A 14,657-nucleotide genomic window follows, 5' to 3' on the forward strand; every position below is an offset into this window, starting at 1 on the left:
CATCAACTTTAATATATATATCAAAGAAGCACATAAGAAGGCTCAAATGACTAGCCATTAGAGGAATACAATTCATATATAGGTGTGTTTTCGATGGCAAGATTTCAGATAACACCCCAAAAGCACCAAATGTGGATCATGATACAGCATAGCTGGATATCTCAAAGACAGCCAAGAAAAGACAAATAGCATATTTGGTGCAGAAGACAGTTTGACTCTGTGTGTGAGTCATGTGACCTGTTCATCTCACTCCTGGGTATTTGTCTAACAGAAGTAAAAACTTATACTTGCACAAAACTTAGGTGGTCTTAGTAATCACCAAAAAGTAGAAAAGGCATGGGTGTTCTTCAGTGATGGCACATGACTTGGGGGCTAAGTTAGAATAGACTATGTTCAGTTTTTGCCTGGCTCTGGTTCATCCATGGAGCTCAGGCACTTTATGAGGAAGCCAGAACCACAGGGAAGGGCCATATTTAGGTCTCCCAGCAACCAGCTAGCTGACACCAAATACCAGAGATGTGAATGAAGAAGGCATCACTATGGGTTATAGGTTATGTGTTGTGGAACATTAAGTTTGGAGGTTTACCACACAGAAGTATATAACCACAACCCATGCTGTCTAAGTGATAACTGTATAAAGAAACTTTACTGGAGGAAAGGTAGCCACAAACAGCTTTTCTATAAACGCTAATATGTGCACGGCTGTGAGGATGTACCTGGGGAAGCTGGGGGAGTGTGTGTGTGTGTGTGTGTGTGTGTCTGTGTGTGCGTGTGTGTGTGTGTGTGTGTGTGTGTGTGTGTGTGTGTCTGTGGCGGGGAAGGAGTATCTGTGCAACACAAGCAAAAAGCATCAGAGGGATAGGAAAAGCCTTTGGTGTGAAGAGTGTTCTGAGGCTAGGACAAAAGACAAAAGAAAATATTCTTCCCAGGTTGATTTATAGAATTACCTCAGTCAAATTATGCATTGTGGTGGCCAATCTTGGCTGTCAACTTAATGCACCAGAAGGAAGAAATCTGAGTTGAACAGCTGCCGCCCTCAGATTGGCCTATGGCCATGTCTATAGAATATCTTCTAGATTGGTGACTGATGTGGAAGCACCCAGTCCACTGTAGGCGATACCAGCCCTAGGCACGTGACTCTGGACTGTATAAGAAAGGTAGCTGAACACGAATCTGGGAGCCAGGCAGCGGTAAGCAGTGTTTCCTCAAGGTTTCTGCCTTGAGTTCCTGCTTTGGCCAAGCTTCCTCCTATATCATTTTTGGTTGTAGTATTTGCTCATAGCAACAGAAAGGCAAATTAGCAGCATACTTCAATCATCAAAACAAAAGAAGGACTGGGAAAATCCTTACAATTAGATGGAGCAGTTGAGAGGAGGGAGCTGTGACTGGAAATTGGCACATACAGTCCAGAGAAAAGCAGTGGCCTCTTTCTGGAGTTAAGTGGTGGGCATAACGGCTGAATTTAAATGACTTGAATCCTGGTACATATCTGCCCATTGTTCTCTAAGGAAACAGATACAAGAACGGCCTTAACAGCGTTGTTCACTAACAGACAATAAGCTAAGTAGAATGCCTGGCCAAGAGCAGAATGAATAGACTATGCAATGTCCTAATTAGAAAGCAAAACAGAAACAAAAGTGAATAGACTACAGCTGCACATGCCACCCTGGGGAAACCCTCATCTTCCATATGTAACAATTTTCCACCTGGCTGAAATATGCGGAGTAGGGAGCCTCAGATCTGGATAAAAGGATGCCCAGAAGGTACCTAGGAAAACTCCCGTGTCACTTGTAAAGTCTGAGATGCTTGGGATGGCGCTCCTACACCTCAAACCAACAAGACAGCTAGGCAAAGAATGAGATGGAGGATGGGGTCTCAGTCCTGATTCCCATGCAGCATCATAGTGTCATCGAGGAGGAGACGCTGGGAGTCCCCATGTCAACAGAAACTACACAGGTAGACTATCTTCATTTCCTAGCGCTCATCCTGAAGGGCTGTCAGGATTTAAGAGATGCACATAGAAGCAGACCTCAGACAGCACTCCACTGGATGCTCTCTCATGTAGAGCTATTCAGGTTTCTCTAGTGCATCTCTGACTATCACAACTAAGCCTTCCTCATATTTTCACTACACCACGCCATAGCTCTGTTACATAAGCAGAAGGTTCTCCAAAGGCCAGGGTTGCAGCTTTGTCTTCATTGTCAGCTTGACTCAATTCAAAACCATCATGGAAACAAACGTGGAAAAGTCAGAGGGTTTAACTGAGGAGAGAAGATGATTTAGCGGGCTGGAATCCCATTCTAAACTAAAAAGGACAAGTGGACTAAACATCAGCATTCACCCATCTCTCTGCTTCCTGTCTACAGACGAGATGTGACCAGCTGCCTCCTGCTCCTGCCACAATATCATCTCTTATACCATGATAGTCTTTAGCCCACTCAGCTAATTGCTATGTTCTAGGTTCAGTGAGAGACCTTGTCTCAAAATAACAAGGAGGTAAACAAAGAGGAAGACAACCAACATCAGCCTCTTACCTCCACACATGCGTGTGCACACACAGAAGCACACAGACACAAGCTCATGCATAATACACACAGATACAAATTTAAATAACTTTTTAAAAATTAGCAACAACAACAACAAAACAACTAACAACAAAATATGGGAGATGGCTCACCCAGTAAGGAGCCTGCCATACAAGCATGAGAGGACCTGAATTTGAATCCTCAGTATCTTCAAAAACACACCAGTGCCAATTGGCTGTAATCCTAGCACTGAGGAGAAGGAGCCCTGTTCAGGAAAAGGTCTGCACAAACCTAACTTGAAATGGACTTGAAGTTCTGTTTGTTGTTTCCACACAAGTCTTATATAGCTCAACTGCTCATGAGCTACAGCCATCCTTCTGCCTCCACTCCTAAGTGCTGGGATTATAGGAGTGTGCCACCATGTTTGGTTGTTTGAACATATCTTTGTATAAAGTACATAGACAGATGAAGGTACCCAGTACACAGGAAGTGAGTTGGTCTATGCTCTCACACAAAGTCCAGACAGCTACTGTTCAACCCTAGATGGTATGACTCACAAGTCCATTGTGTTAATGACGGCCATCAATCCACCAGCAACTAATTTCCTTCCTGCATTTTCAACCCTCAGCCTCCTCCACAGAGCATTCAGGACAGTATTTCTGCACACTTTCAAATAAAAGAAACTAAGCCTCCTTCATTGCATTTAGTCAATGATTTTTCTTCTCATTTTCCAGCCAACAGTAAGATATTCTCTGGTTTGGGCTCAGGTTTGTTTGTTTGTTTTCTTTTGTTTGAGACAGGGTCTCATAAAATCCAAGCAGACCTCACACTTGCTATGGGCTAATTTCCAATCCACCTGCCTCAGCTCCCAAGTGCTCAGATTATTTGCCCTATTTTATGTAGCGCTGAGACTGGAACCTGGGCTTTGAGCATGCTAACTGAACTACATTCTTAGCCCACTACACCTTATTCTGAAGTTATTAGTCAAGTAACAAATGTTTACTCTTTTTACTTTGAATAATAAAAATAAACTAAAATGCTCAGTGTGAGGGTAGCCTTCTCAATAGCCTGAGGTAGGGGGACTGCCTGAGCCTAGGAGTTTGACAGCAATCCTGGCATCATAGTCTCACCACTATCTCTTGAAGAAGGTTTGTATGTTTGTTTGTTTGTTTGTTTGTTTGTTTTTGTGAACTAAAAAAAAGAAAGAAAGAAAGAAAGAAACTATGTGTCTGACAGGTTAGTGCACACCTAGAAGGCCAGCACTCACAAGACTGGAGAATCACAGTTTTGGGGGGTTAGCCTGTGCTACACAGCAAGATGTTGTCTTAAGAAGACAAAGACTGAATTAAATACTAATATTTGAGGGCAATGCTTTAAAGTTGATATAAAGTTGGTAAGAGGTCCAAATCTAGCTCTGTCAAGGTCTTTACTCTCTAGCTGTAGGCAGCCTATGAAACATTACTTCTGCCATCTCTCTGGGCTGTGTGACCTCAGGGACATTTTTTTCCTATTATTATTTTCAGGTATGTGAAAGATACCAAGAAAGTGTTAAAGAATAAAAATAATTGACAGATTTGAAAGATGTCTAGCAAGTTCCAGGATGCTCAAGAAGGGATGATTTCAAACACAGAACAACAAGGTAAAAACACTAAGTCCTGCTACTCTTTATGTTCTAGGCATGCACATAGTGGAGACACATGGAAAGGTGGTGGAAAACCCTGCCACGGTGGGACTACTTTACTGACATAGTCGTTGGCTAGCTTTCCTGGGAATAATTTAAACTACTTCCCATGATATCGACTTTATGCTCATGATTCTTATCTGCAGAAAAGAACACCAGTTTACCATCCTAGCACCCACCTAAATACTGGGTGGATGTGGAGACCCACCTGCAATTTCAGCCTCTTAAGTTGGAGGCAGAGTTCTCCCCCAAAAAGCTGGGTAGTAAGACTAGTCTTATGGGTCAGTTCTGAATTTGACTAAGAGACCCTGCCTCAAAAAGGAAATCTTAGAATGGTCAAAGAAGATGCCCAAATTAAACTTTGGGCCTTCATGTGCACATGCATGTGCATGCACATATGTGTAAACACACACACACACACACAAGAAAAACAGTTCAAAATAGCTGGGTTTGTCGGGTTTGTCGCTAAGCTGTCAGATCACTTGCCTGATGTGCAGGAAGGTCTGGGTTCAGCTTTACCACATAACTGGGAATAGTGACGCATGCCTATAACCTAGCAGTAAGGAGGGGGAAGAAGGCTCAAGCCTTCAAGGTCATACACAGCTATGTATCTGAGTTCAAGACTAGCCTGGGGTACATGAAACTCTGTTTCAGAGTCAGGGGTAGGGGACCCAGTATAAATGAGTGACTCCCTTCCTGGCTCCCTCATTTATAGAAGTATATTCTCTATATTCTCAGATTACTAATTTGACAGCATCCAAACTCTGAGGGTTAAAGTCATCAGAAACAGTCCTCAGACATCCTGAAGGTGTCAAAGCCGTCCTTGAAAGTCTTCTGATAGTGGACCAGAGAAACGGCTCAGCAGGTAAAGAAGTTTGGCATGCAAGCCTGACAACTTGAATCCGATTCCTGAATCCCATGTGAAGATGGAAAGAAAAAGATCCAAATTCACAGAAGTATCTTCTGGATTCTATATGTACGCCCTGGCACATGCCCACCTCACATATGACGTGTGTATATATCTTCTGATCATTCATAAAAAAGCATTGTAAATGTACCTTGTGTGAGATTATTGATAAATCACATGCATATGGTACAGTAATAAAGTAGTAACTTCAGAATAATACATACACACATACACAACATCAAATCCGTGTTCCTAATATATCATCATGGTGCAAAACCCACAGAGTCTGCCTTACCTATACTCAAGATCACTATTTTTAAAATTTAGGAAAATTTAGAGATGGTGACAAAATCCAGATCCAATCCTCAGGCACCACTTACTGGTGCACAAGAGAAAAGGGATGAGAAGTCAGCCATGGGGTAGAAAAGACTGTCCCCACGGCCTCAGAACCACTTACACACACACACACACACACACACACACACACACACACACACACACACTGCTCTAGAACTTATTCCTGATAGCTCCCTGCTCAAGAATGTCACCTTCATGACTGAGAAATATGACAACAGGAGAGCATGAATCAGCGGGAAGCCCTCTCCCGGGCCAGGTTTCAACTCAATAGTGCATGTCCAGCCAGCCTTTAAGGGATTAATGAGATGAGCTCCTTTTAAAAATCTTCGGTGAAGCAGAGAAATCAATGTATCCAAAGCTATATATCCTCCTCTTCCTTGGCAGCACCGCCCCTGTCCTCACCCCTCCCTGCCATGTCAAATTACACTGTAATTACTTTTTTAACATGTCCGCTCCAAGCCCTTGCAGACACCCCATGAGAAATGTGGAGGGAGGCTTTTTCGATCTATGCCTCTTCCTGGCACAGTGTTAACTAAGCCAGAACAAACTATAAGAGCATTCTCAAACTAACTAAATACACTACAATAGAATGTTAGAGACCCTAAAAACAATAACTGAGCAGGCATTTTCCTAATAACCAATCCTCTCCAGGACTGACAGGAGGGGTCCTGCAGGACCACTGTGGAGCCCACCCCTGGGCTTATTTATCCACAGCAGGAAGCCAGGTCCTGAACACAAGTGCCAGAGGCAAGAAAAGGAAGGGGGGGGGGGGTCAGAAGGAGAGGCAAAGGTGGAGCATGGAGCAAGAGAGAGAAACAGAGAACATGAATGAATATGAACATGAACATGAACGGGGGAGAATGAATGAAACCACCTGACCCTGGACCGGGGGGACGATGGGGGTCAGGAGGGAGCACACGCACAAGGGGAGGGAGCACAGGGAGGGAGCACCTCACAAGGGGAGGGAGCACAGGGAGGGAGCACACGCACAAGGGGAGGGAGCACAAGGAGGGAGCACACGCACAAGGGGAGGGAGCACAAGGAGGGAGCACACGCACAAGGCTGGGAACTTGCAGGATGGTTTATTGAGTATGGCTTCCACATGCTGATGGAGACAAGAGATCCTTAAGTAAAACCATCCTTCTGTAATTGCAAAGGCAACTGTCTGGCTCACAGAGTCTAAAGTAGTTATTACCCAGCATGGATGAGATGGTCCATAATGAAAAGAGACCTGGTATTTTATCTTATTTCTTTCACACAGTATCTCACTATGTATCCCTGGCTGTCCTTGAAGTCTCTATGTAGATCAGGCTGCCCTTGAACTCACAGAGACCTGCCTCTGCTTTCCAAGCTTTGAGATGAAAATAGTGTGTGCCCTGACACCTGGCCAAAAAGAGTCCTCTTAATTCTCGGAGGAAAAAAAAAAAAGGAGGGATCTTCATCCACCCAATGAATCAGTGTCTGCAGACAAACGGAAAACTCCCCATCCCTGGAATGGGTAAATCCACTCACAGGAAAGGACTGGTGGCTCTGCCAACAGTTCTTGGTACCAGCTACTTTGTTATCTATTGTAAACGTCTGCATCACATGGCTTCCTGAGTTTCCCTTTGAGGACTTGTAAGCAATCCATTCAGTGGATGAGCAGCAACTCTCAGCAGCAAACTGCATAAGCTCCTAACAGACCACAGTCATTAAGAATGCAATGCAGAAATGAAGCGCCAAAACACCCCACGTGTTGTGCGCGAAAGCATCCCACAGTATCTCTCCTTCTGCAAGCCACATGCCTTCTAAGTGCGGTCCATTCATTACTGGAGTCCTGGAGACTCACTTGGCCTATTCACATGTTCAAACCATTGCTCAATGCTAAAAACACATCTCCTTTGTCCTGCATTGCCATTTGCACTTGCGAGAGCTGAAAAGGTAAGGCATTCTCAGTGGCACCCGTCCCTCACTGTCACACTGACTGTTTGGTCTTAAATGTCACTTTTGTTTTCCAGTGCTCTCGATGAAGAAATATAACCTGCTTGTCCTAGGATAGCTAGACACCTGCACGGATCCCTTTCAATATTCTGTGTTATAAATAGGAAAGCATACACAAAATGCTTTTCCATGCTCCCAGAGAGATAATTGTCTTTGTACAAGGTATGACTTAATGGAAGTTGTCAGCAAAAATAGATCTCTTTCATTGCATGTTAAAAGAAAAAAAAAAAAGATTTTGTTACTCAGACTAAGGAGGAGCTGGCAATTACTCTAAATTTAACAGGTGAGAGTCACTTCACAGCTCTTACATGCCACATCTCAGTCTATGTGGAGGTCAGAGGACAACCTCTGCTGTTGGCCTCTGCCTATTACCTTCTTTTAGCCAAGGTGCGGTGGCTTGTTTTAATTGTCAATTTGCCACAATCTACAGTCACCTGGGAAAAGAGCCTCTGTGATGACCACCTAGCTCAGGCTGGCCTGTGGGTGTGCCCAGGAGAGAGTCTCTTAATTTGGCTAATGGGCTGTAAAGACCCACTCTGTGCATAGGTGTCCCCAGTTCACGCTTTGGAGTTGGGCTGTGTAATAGCCAAGAAAGCTGCTGAGTGAGCGCTAAACAGAAATGGACTCATTTCATCCTGCTCTTCTCTGCGGCTGCAATATGACCAGCTGTTTCAAGTTCCTGCTGAAGATTGACTGCAACTCAGAACTGTGAACTACAAAAGCCTTTTTCTCCCCTAAACTACGTTTTGGTCTGGATATTTTGTTACAGCAACAGAAATGAAATGCGTACACAGGGTCTCTTGTTCACTACTGAGAGCACTAGGCTAGCTGACCCAAAATCCTCCAAGGACTCACCTATCTATCTCACACTAGGATCCCTGCAGCATTTAGCTCTCTTAATGCAGCTTCTGAGGATCTGAACACGGTCTTTGTCCTCACATGGCAAGCACCTTATCCACTCAGCGAGCTACACAGAATGCTATTTTTCCCAATCAAGTCATTCAAAAATACTTATAGCATGTTTTTATTATCAGCATCACTAGGCAGATAATGACAAACTGATTTTCACCAGTATGTGCATATATCAAAGGAGAAACTTCCCCAAACACAAGAAAGTTGTAACAAAAAAAGTATGTGAATGTGTGTGTGCATATATGTGCAAGTTCCCCCTCAGGCCAGAGGCATTCTACCCCACTGGAGCTGAAGTTACTATGAGCTGCTCAACATGCCTCGTGGGAACCGAGTCTGTGTCCTTTCCAGGAGTAACACGTACTCTAACTGGTGAGCTATAGCTCCAGCCCCTGAAATAAGCTCTTCTAAGCTATGTCCACAGTAAATGTCAGGGTATTTTCCAAACATGAACTTTAGCCTTTGGTACACAGAGGCACCTTCTGTGGCAATGGGAAAGCTCAGAGAGTGCTCATTCCCTTGTAGAAGGATTCTCCAAAGGTTACCTTTGTCCTTAAGTGACATCAACGAGTGACAGCCCTGAGAATAGGAAAGGGACAAAGAAAAAGGGGGAAGATGGGGCTTACCTGTGCTCGAGATGACTGAAGTCCTGTAAATTTAATTCCCTGGTGTCTTGTGTCAGATAAATTGTATCCACATCCTATTTAAAGCAAAACCCAGTTAGAAAATTAATCACATACATACAAGGAAGCCAGACAACCACAGAGAACTGGATAGGGACACAGGCAGGTTTTTGAGTAATCTGAGCATGAAAGATAATAATTGAAATGGATAAAATAAAGAAGCCGGGTGGTGGGGGAGGGGAGGGGACGTTAGCACATCCGTGGGGGAGGGGAGGGGACGCTAGCACCCTGGTAAGCAGGCTGACTTACCCACTGCACTTCTTCCTTGTATGAAAAGCCCAGCCAGTCGCACACACAGGCATACATCTGAGAAAACCCACCTGAAGCATGAAGCAGAAATGTTGATATCGACAGGTTTGCAGCAAAACAATTGTTACATCACAGTTCTACAGCTTCAATCTGGCAGCTGTTGGCAATCAGGTTATCTTTCCCATCTAGAGAAGCAGCAAGGATTCTCCCCAGCTCCGTGGTGCATACGCAGCAGGCTGCAGCGGGGCTTAAATATAGGACTTCTGTCCACCAATCTAAAGTCTGCATGCTAATTACACCTTGAACTAATTGTACCTCTACAGTAGCATACCGGGAATAGACTCGGCTTCCTGGCAGGGGGATGGTCATCCAACCCCTTACATTTTAGTTGAAAATGTATGCTCACCACAGGGGCCTGGCTCAGCCAAGGTCTGGCTGTCCCACAGGGCCTGGAGACTGGCCAGACGTTCAGATGGCTCCATGGAGACTTTCTTCATGATTCTCCTGAAAGGTTAATGCCAACAACACATTTCAAAGCTCATGGTTTTGAAATATAGATCTTATTTTGTACTCTGCCTCTTTTGTTTGCTTTAAACAAAGATGGGTGTCACTTCAACTACAGCCAAAACTATTCTTTGACTTGCTTCCTCTTGAAGATTCAGGCATTAAAAAATATTTTCCATGTTGTTCTCTGATGTAAAATTTTGTTACAATACTTAAAAAATAGTGTTCTAGGGTTAGGGGTAATGGGTGTGGCTCGGTTGGTAGAGTATTTGCCTAGCATGCAAATCTCTGGGTTCTGTCCCCAGTGACACAAAAGCTAGAAGTAGCAGAATGCACCTGTATTACAGTGAGGAGGACATAGGGGAGGACAATGAGGAGGACACAGGGGAGGACGGTGAGGAGGACATAGGGGAGAACAGTGAGGAGGACACAGGGGAGGATGGTGAGGAGGACATAGGGGAGAACAGTGAGGAGGACACAGGGGAGGATGGTGAGGAGGACATAGGGGAGGACTGTGAGGAGGACACAAAGGAGGATGGTGAGGAGGACATAGGGGAGGACTGTGAGGAGGACACAGGGGAGGACTGTGAGGAGGACACAGGGGAGGATGGTGAGGAGGACATAGGGGAGGACTGTGAGGAGGACACAGGGATGGATGGTGAGGAGGACACAGGGAAGGACAGTAAGGAGAACACAGGGGAGGACAGTGAGGAGGACACAGGGGAGGACAGTGAGGAGGACAGTGAGGAGGACATAGGAGAGGACAGTGAGGAGGACATAGGAGAGGACAGTGAGGAGGACACAGGGCAGGACGGTGAGGGGGACACAGGGGAGGACAGTAAGGAGGACAGTGAGGAAGACATGGGAGGGCAGTGAGGAGGACACAAGGGAGGACAGAGGGGAGGGCATAGAGGAGGATGGTGAGAAGGACACAGGGGAGGACAGTGAAGATATCACAGGAGCAGATAAACACCTCAATGAAAATGAAGGCCATGTTTGTTTGTTGGTTTGTTTGTTAGTTGGTTTGTTTGTTTTTCAAGACAGCAAGCTGAACAGCTAAGAATTTTCTCCTGGATCCTTCTGGGGCTCAAACACTTCAAGAGAAAAAAAGAGCCACCCAGGAGGGCATATCGGAGAAACAGTGGGGGCACAGCAAAGCCTTCCTGCAGGGATGGGCACTGTGGACCTGGTAGTTAAGGTGCAGAGAGCGTGGAGGGGAGAGGGAATCAGACCTGTGCAAACATGAGACCACTGAAAAAGGCAACTCCAAGGTTGGGAGCAGAAGCTTACACCCGCAGTGTCTAGGGACTGGGGAGGTGGAGGCAGGAAGATCAGGAGTTCAAAGCTATTCTCTGCTACAAGGTGAATTTAAGGCCACCTTTAGTTACATGAAGCTTTGTCTCTCCCAGAGACTGAAAGGCAGAAAAAGAAAAAGAAAAAGCCCAGACCCAGGCACTTCCAAGGAAGACAGTAATAAAAGAACCAAAGGTTATGCCATCAGAAAGGGATGGCTAAATGACTAGTGCACCATGGGAACTGATGCTCAAATGTGGGCAGTGCCACAAAGTCGGAGGTGGGGCGGGGGTTGGGGGCTGGAGGGGATCTGCTGGAAAGTGAGCACTGTTAGTAACTCAGAGCTATGATATAATGTGAGTGTGAAACACTACACTTTGGTGTTGTGTTAGTTTCTGAGGCTTTGCCATTGGCAATTTTTGCATATACATAAATAAAGCCACCCAATCTGCTTGGCCCCTTCTGCCTGAGACTGCCTCTATTTCTGGCATTGCTTGCTTTGTTTTGTTTTGTTTATCTTTTTGTCCCCCCCTCCCCCCCATGTAACATACTCCATGAGAACCTACATCCTCACCAGAGGTCAGAGAGACACTCAATCTTGAAATTTTACCCACCAAAATGTGAGCTTAACAACCTCTTTTCTTTGCAAAGTGCCCTGCCTAAGGTCCTTTGTTACGGTAACAGAAAACTAATTATGCCAAAAGCATTCTATGAACAGGAGAGGAAAAAACCTAAAATAAGCAGACAGCAGAGGTTTCTACTTCAAAAGCGGTGCAGAACACTCCTACCTGGGGGTAAGGGGAGGCGAGTAAGAAAAAAGAGGCAGCTGGTGCAGAAGCCCCATGAGCGGCTCAGCACAAGCATCCATCTGGGCTTTCAAGCAGCTTCACTTTTTCAACAGTTCTCACCTTCCTTTTTAGCTGAGATGTCAGAAGCCAAAAGAGTCTCGAAAAATACGTGCATGCATTTCCATAAGAGATAAAGAGCTAAGCTCACAGAAGGTAGGAGCTGTTGCTTCTGCTCTAGCCCTGTGTACTATGTGTGAGAGGAAAACCCGTTGACATGTTTTCTGCCTTCAGCTAAATGACAGCACAGAGCAGCCATGTGCATCCCAGCTCACAAACACACAAACAGAAGTATAAGCCAGACACAGCATTTGCTACGAGAGAGAGCAGGTGTCCTTCCTGAGCGCCTCGCTCCCATCCTAGACTCCTCGTTGGCTCGAGTAATGAACCAATGGTGGGTGGGACACACTTAATTTACAGGAGACTCAAAAGTTGCTGTGTGTGTGGCAAAACAAAAACAAAAATCAAAACACTCCAGGGAGCATATCAGTTCTTCACGAGTGTTTCACGGTAAGCTGCTGGCATGGAAATATCTGAATTATTTTAATAACTGAGTTAAAACTCTAACCCACTGTGAATCCAAAAAGTAACTGACTTCAACAATAACCATTTAAGCATCTTTTATAACATTTATTTGGCATGAAAGGTGTGTGTGTGTGTGTGTGTGTGTGTGGTATGTGTGTATGTGTGTGTTTGTGTGTAGGTACCACATGAGATATAGAGGGTTAGGGGACAATTTATGTGAGCCAGTTAGTTCATCCTTTCACCATGGAACCAGGATCGAACTCACATCAACAGGCTTGGCAGCAAGTGTTTTTACCTGCTGAGCCCTCTCATCAAGCCCAGTCCATGTTTTCATGATGTCATCCAGAGCAAGCTCATGCTGTCTGCTGCTACTTTGGAAAGTGAGGGGAATGTCAGACTGGTAAAACACATTCTTTTTCGGGGAATAGGGTTATTTTGGGTTTGGTTTTTTTGTTTTTTGAGAAAGGGTTTCTTCTATGCAGCTCTGGCTGTCCTGGAACTTGCTCTGTAGACCAGGCTGGCCTCCAACTCAGAGATCCAGCTACCTCTGCTTCCCAAGGGCTGGGATTAAAAGCCTATGCCACCACCACCCTGAAGTAAAATACTTTCTTTTCCATATAAATTCCTCTTAGAGCTGTTTTCTTTAAAGTAACTGCATTTTCTCACCAGATTTATCAATGTTTGTCTTCATAGAGAAATTCACAGAATCATTTTGTTTAGTAGTAAAGAGTACTGCTGTAATATACCAAACTTAACAGCCAGTCCTTAAAAGTATCACACTCATGAAAAGATCATGAAGCATGCCAAAACCATATCACATAGCCACTGCGCTGCTCTGACTTTGCTTGTCAATATAGAAAATAAACATTTTTTAAAATGAAGAAAAATATTATATTTAGGTAAAGCCAAAAATTCAGATTTGAAAATTAAAGTTTCATTTGTTTCAAACAGATATATTGGCGGGCTGTTCTTTTGTTTGTTGTTGAGACAGGTCTTGCTGTTGTATCAGGCTGGCCTTGAACTTGAAACACCTACCTCCATCTGCAGAATACTGTGACTGCCACAAGCTTGTGGCCAGTCTGAGCTACAGTGTTTTGGGGGTGTCAGGAAGAGTGCCTCCTATATATTAGGTACTAGGGACTGAGGAACAAACCTGGTGACAACCAAAGAGCTTAAGGGTAAAGGAGACAGCACGAGCAGGCATGGCCTGTAGCCTACTCCTCTTACCTTCTCATGACACACACATTTAATTCAGCTCTCTGCACTAAAGAGTATGCTTGATCACACCCTGCTCAGTCACCCGCTCTGTTTTTCTCTAGAACTCGCTCAAGCCATGGGCTTTAATATCACCCATTTTCAACACTGACAAACATTCCCTAAAATCCCTCAGGGCCCTCAAGCTACTTCCTATTCAGCAGTTCTTCAAAGTAACACTTCCCTGAGAACATATCCACTCTCTCACTCCTGAGCAATCTGGACAGTCCATGTGAGCCTACGGAGGGAGTTTCATAATCAGGCATAATAGAGCTAGTCAGGAAGGAAGCCTTCATGGAAAGGATTGGAAGTGCAAGCCTCTGTCCTATTCTGAAATAGGCTGAACATGTAGGAAAGTAACAGTCTTCTGGGCCGGGCTATACAGTTTCAGCTTTATCAGGAATCGAGCCGTCAGACAGTTCTGCAAGACACAGATAGCACTTGAGTCATACAAAGATAACTGCTATCAGTATGGAGTGCTGCTTGCACAGAAAAGCAAGGTCATAAGACCAGTTACAGAGATGCCTCAGAGGAGAAAGCTACACGGTCTGAATTTAGGCAAGGGAAACGAAAAGAAAGACAAAGGGCCCAGCCAAGACTCACCTAGATGACACCAAGAGCCTGGTAACTAGCCCATGGCTCCCTTTTCATGAGATCACGAACAACAAAGCCAATCTGTGCGTGATAAGGGCAGGGTTTTCTTTTTTAAAGGGTAAGATAAACAGTTCTTTGGGGATAGATTGAGTGTATGTAGCTTGAGGTCACCCCTATGGAGACGTGTGCCTGCCATTGAAGGGGAGAATGCAGGTCACAGGCAGGGAAATGTCAGGGACTAAGTAGCCAATGCTATACCAAAGCTGCCTAGCTACAGATGGGCAGCTACATGATGTTACACTGAAAATACTATTCTGTACTAAGTGCTCTCAGGAAGGAAAAACAAACAAA

At 44.7% G+C, this 14,657-nt stretch overlaps 1 protein-coding gene across 22 annotated transcripts in view; it reads right to left on the reverse strand.

Moving 5' to 3' along the window:
• Positions 1-14,657, reverse strand: part of Carmil1 (capping protein regulator and myosin 1 linker 1) — a 268,322-nt gene that overhangs the window by 133,212 nt on the left and 120,453 nt on the right. For all 22 annotated transcript variants that reach the window (XR_001780810.2, XR_001780811.2, XR_001780807.2 and 19 more), the window contains 3 exons: positions 9,698-9,795; positions 9,292-9,362; positions 8,986-9,059 (listed from right to left, as the gene is read on the reverse strand). Coding sequence is in view for 16 of the 22 variants with exons in the window: in XM_017315585.2 (XP_017171074.1) it covers positions 8,986-9,059; positions 9,292-9,362; positions 9,698-9,795 (243 nt within the window). In the remaining 6 variants the exon portion in view is untranslated. The remainder of the gene's footprint in view (positions 1-8,985; positions 9,060-9,291; positions 9,363-9,697; positions 9,796-14,657) is intronic.

Source organism: Mus musculus, chromosome 13, assembly GCF_000001635.26.
Source record: "Mus musculus strain C57BL/6J chromosome 13, GRCm38.p6 C57BL/6J".
In the NCBI taxonomy this organism is placed as follows: Eukaryota; Metazoa; Chordata; class Mammalia; order Rodentia; family Muridae; genus Mus; species Mus musculus.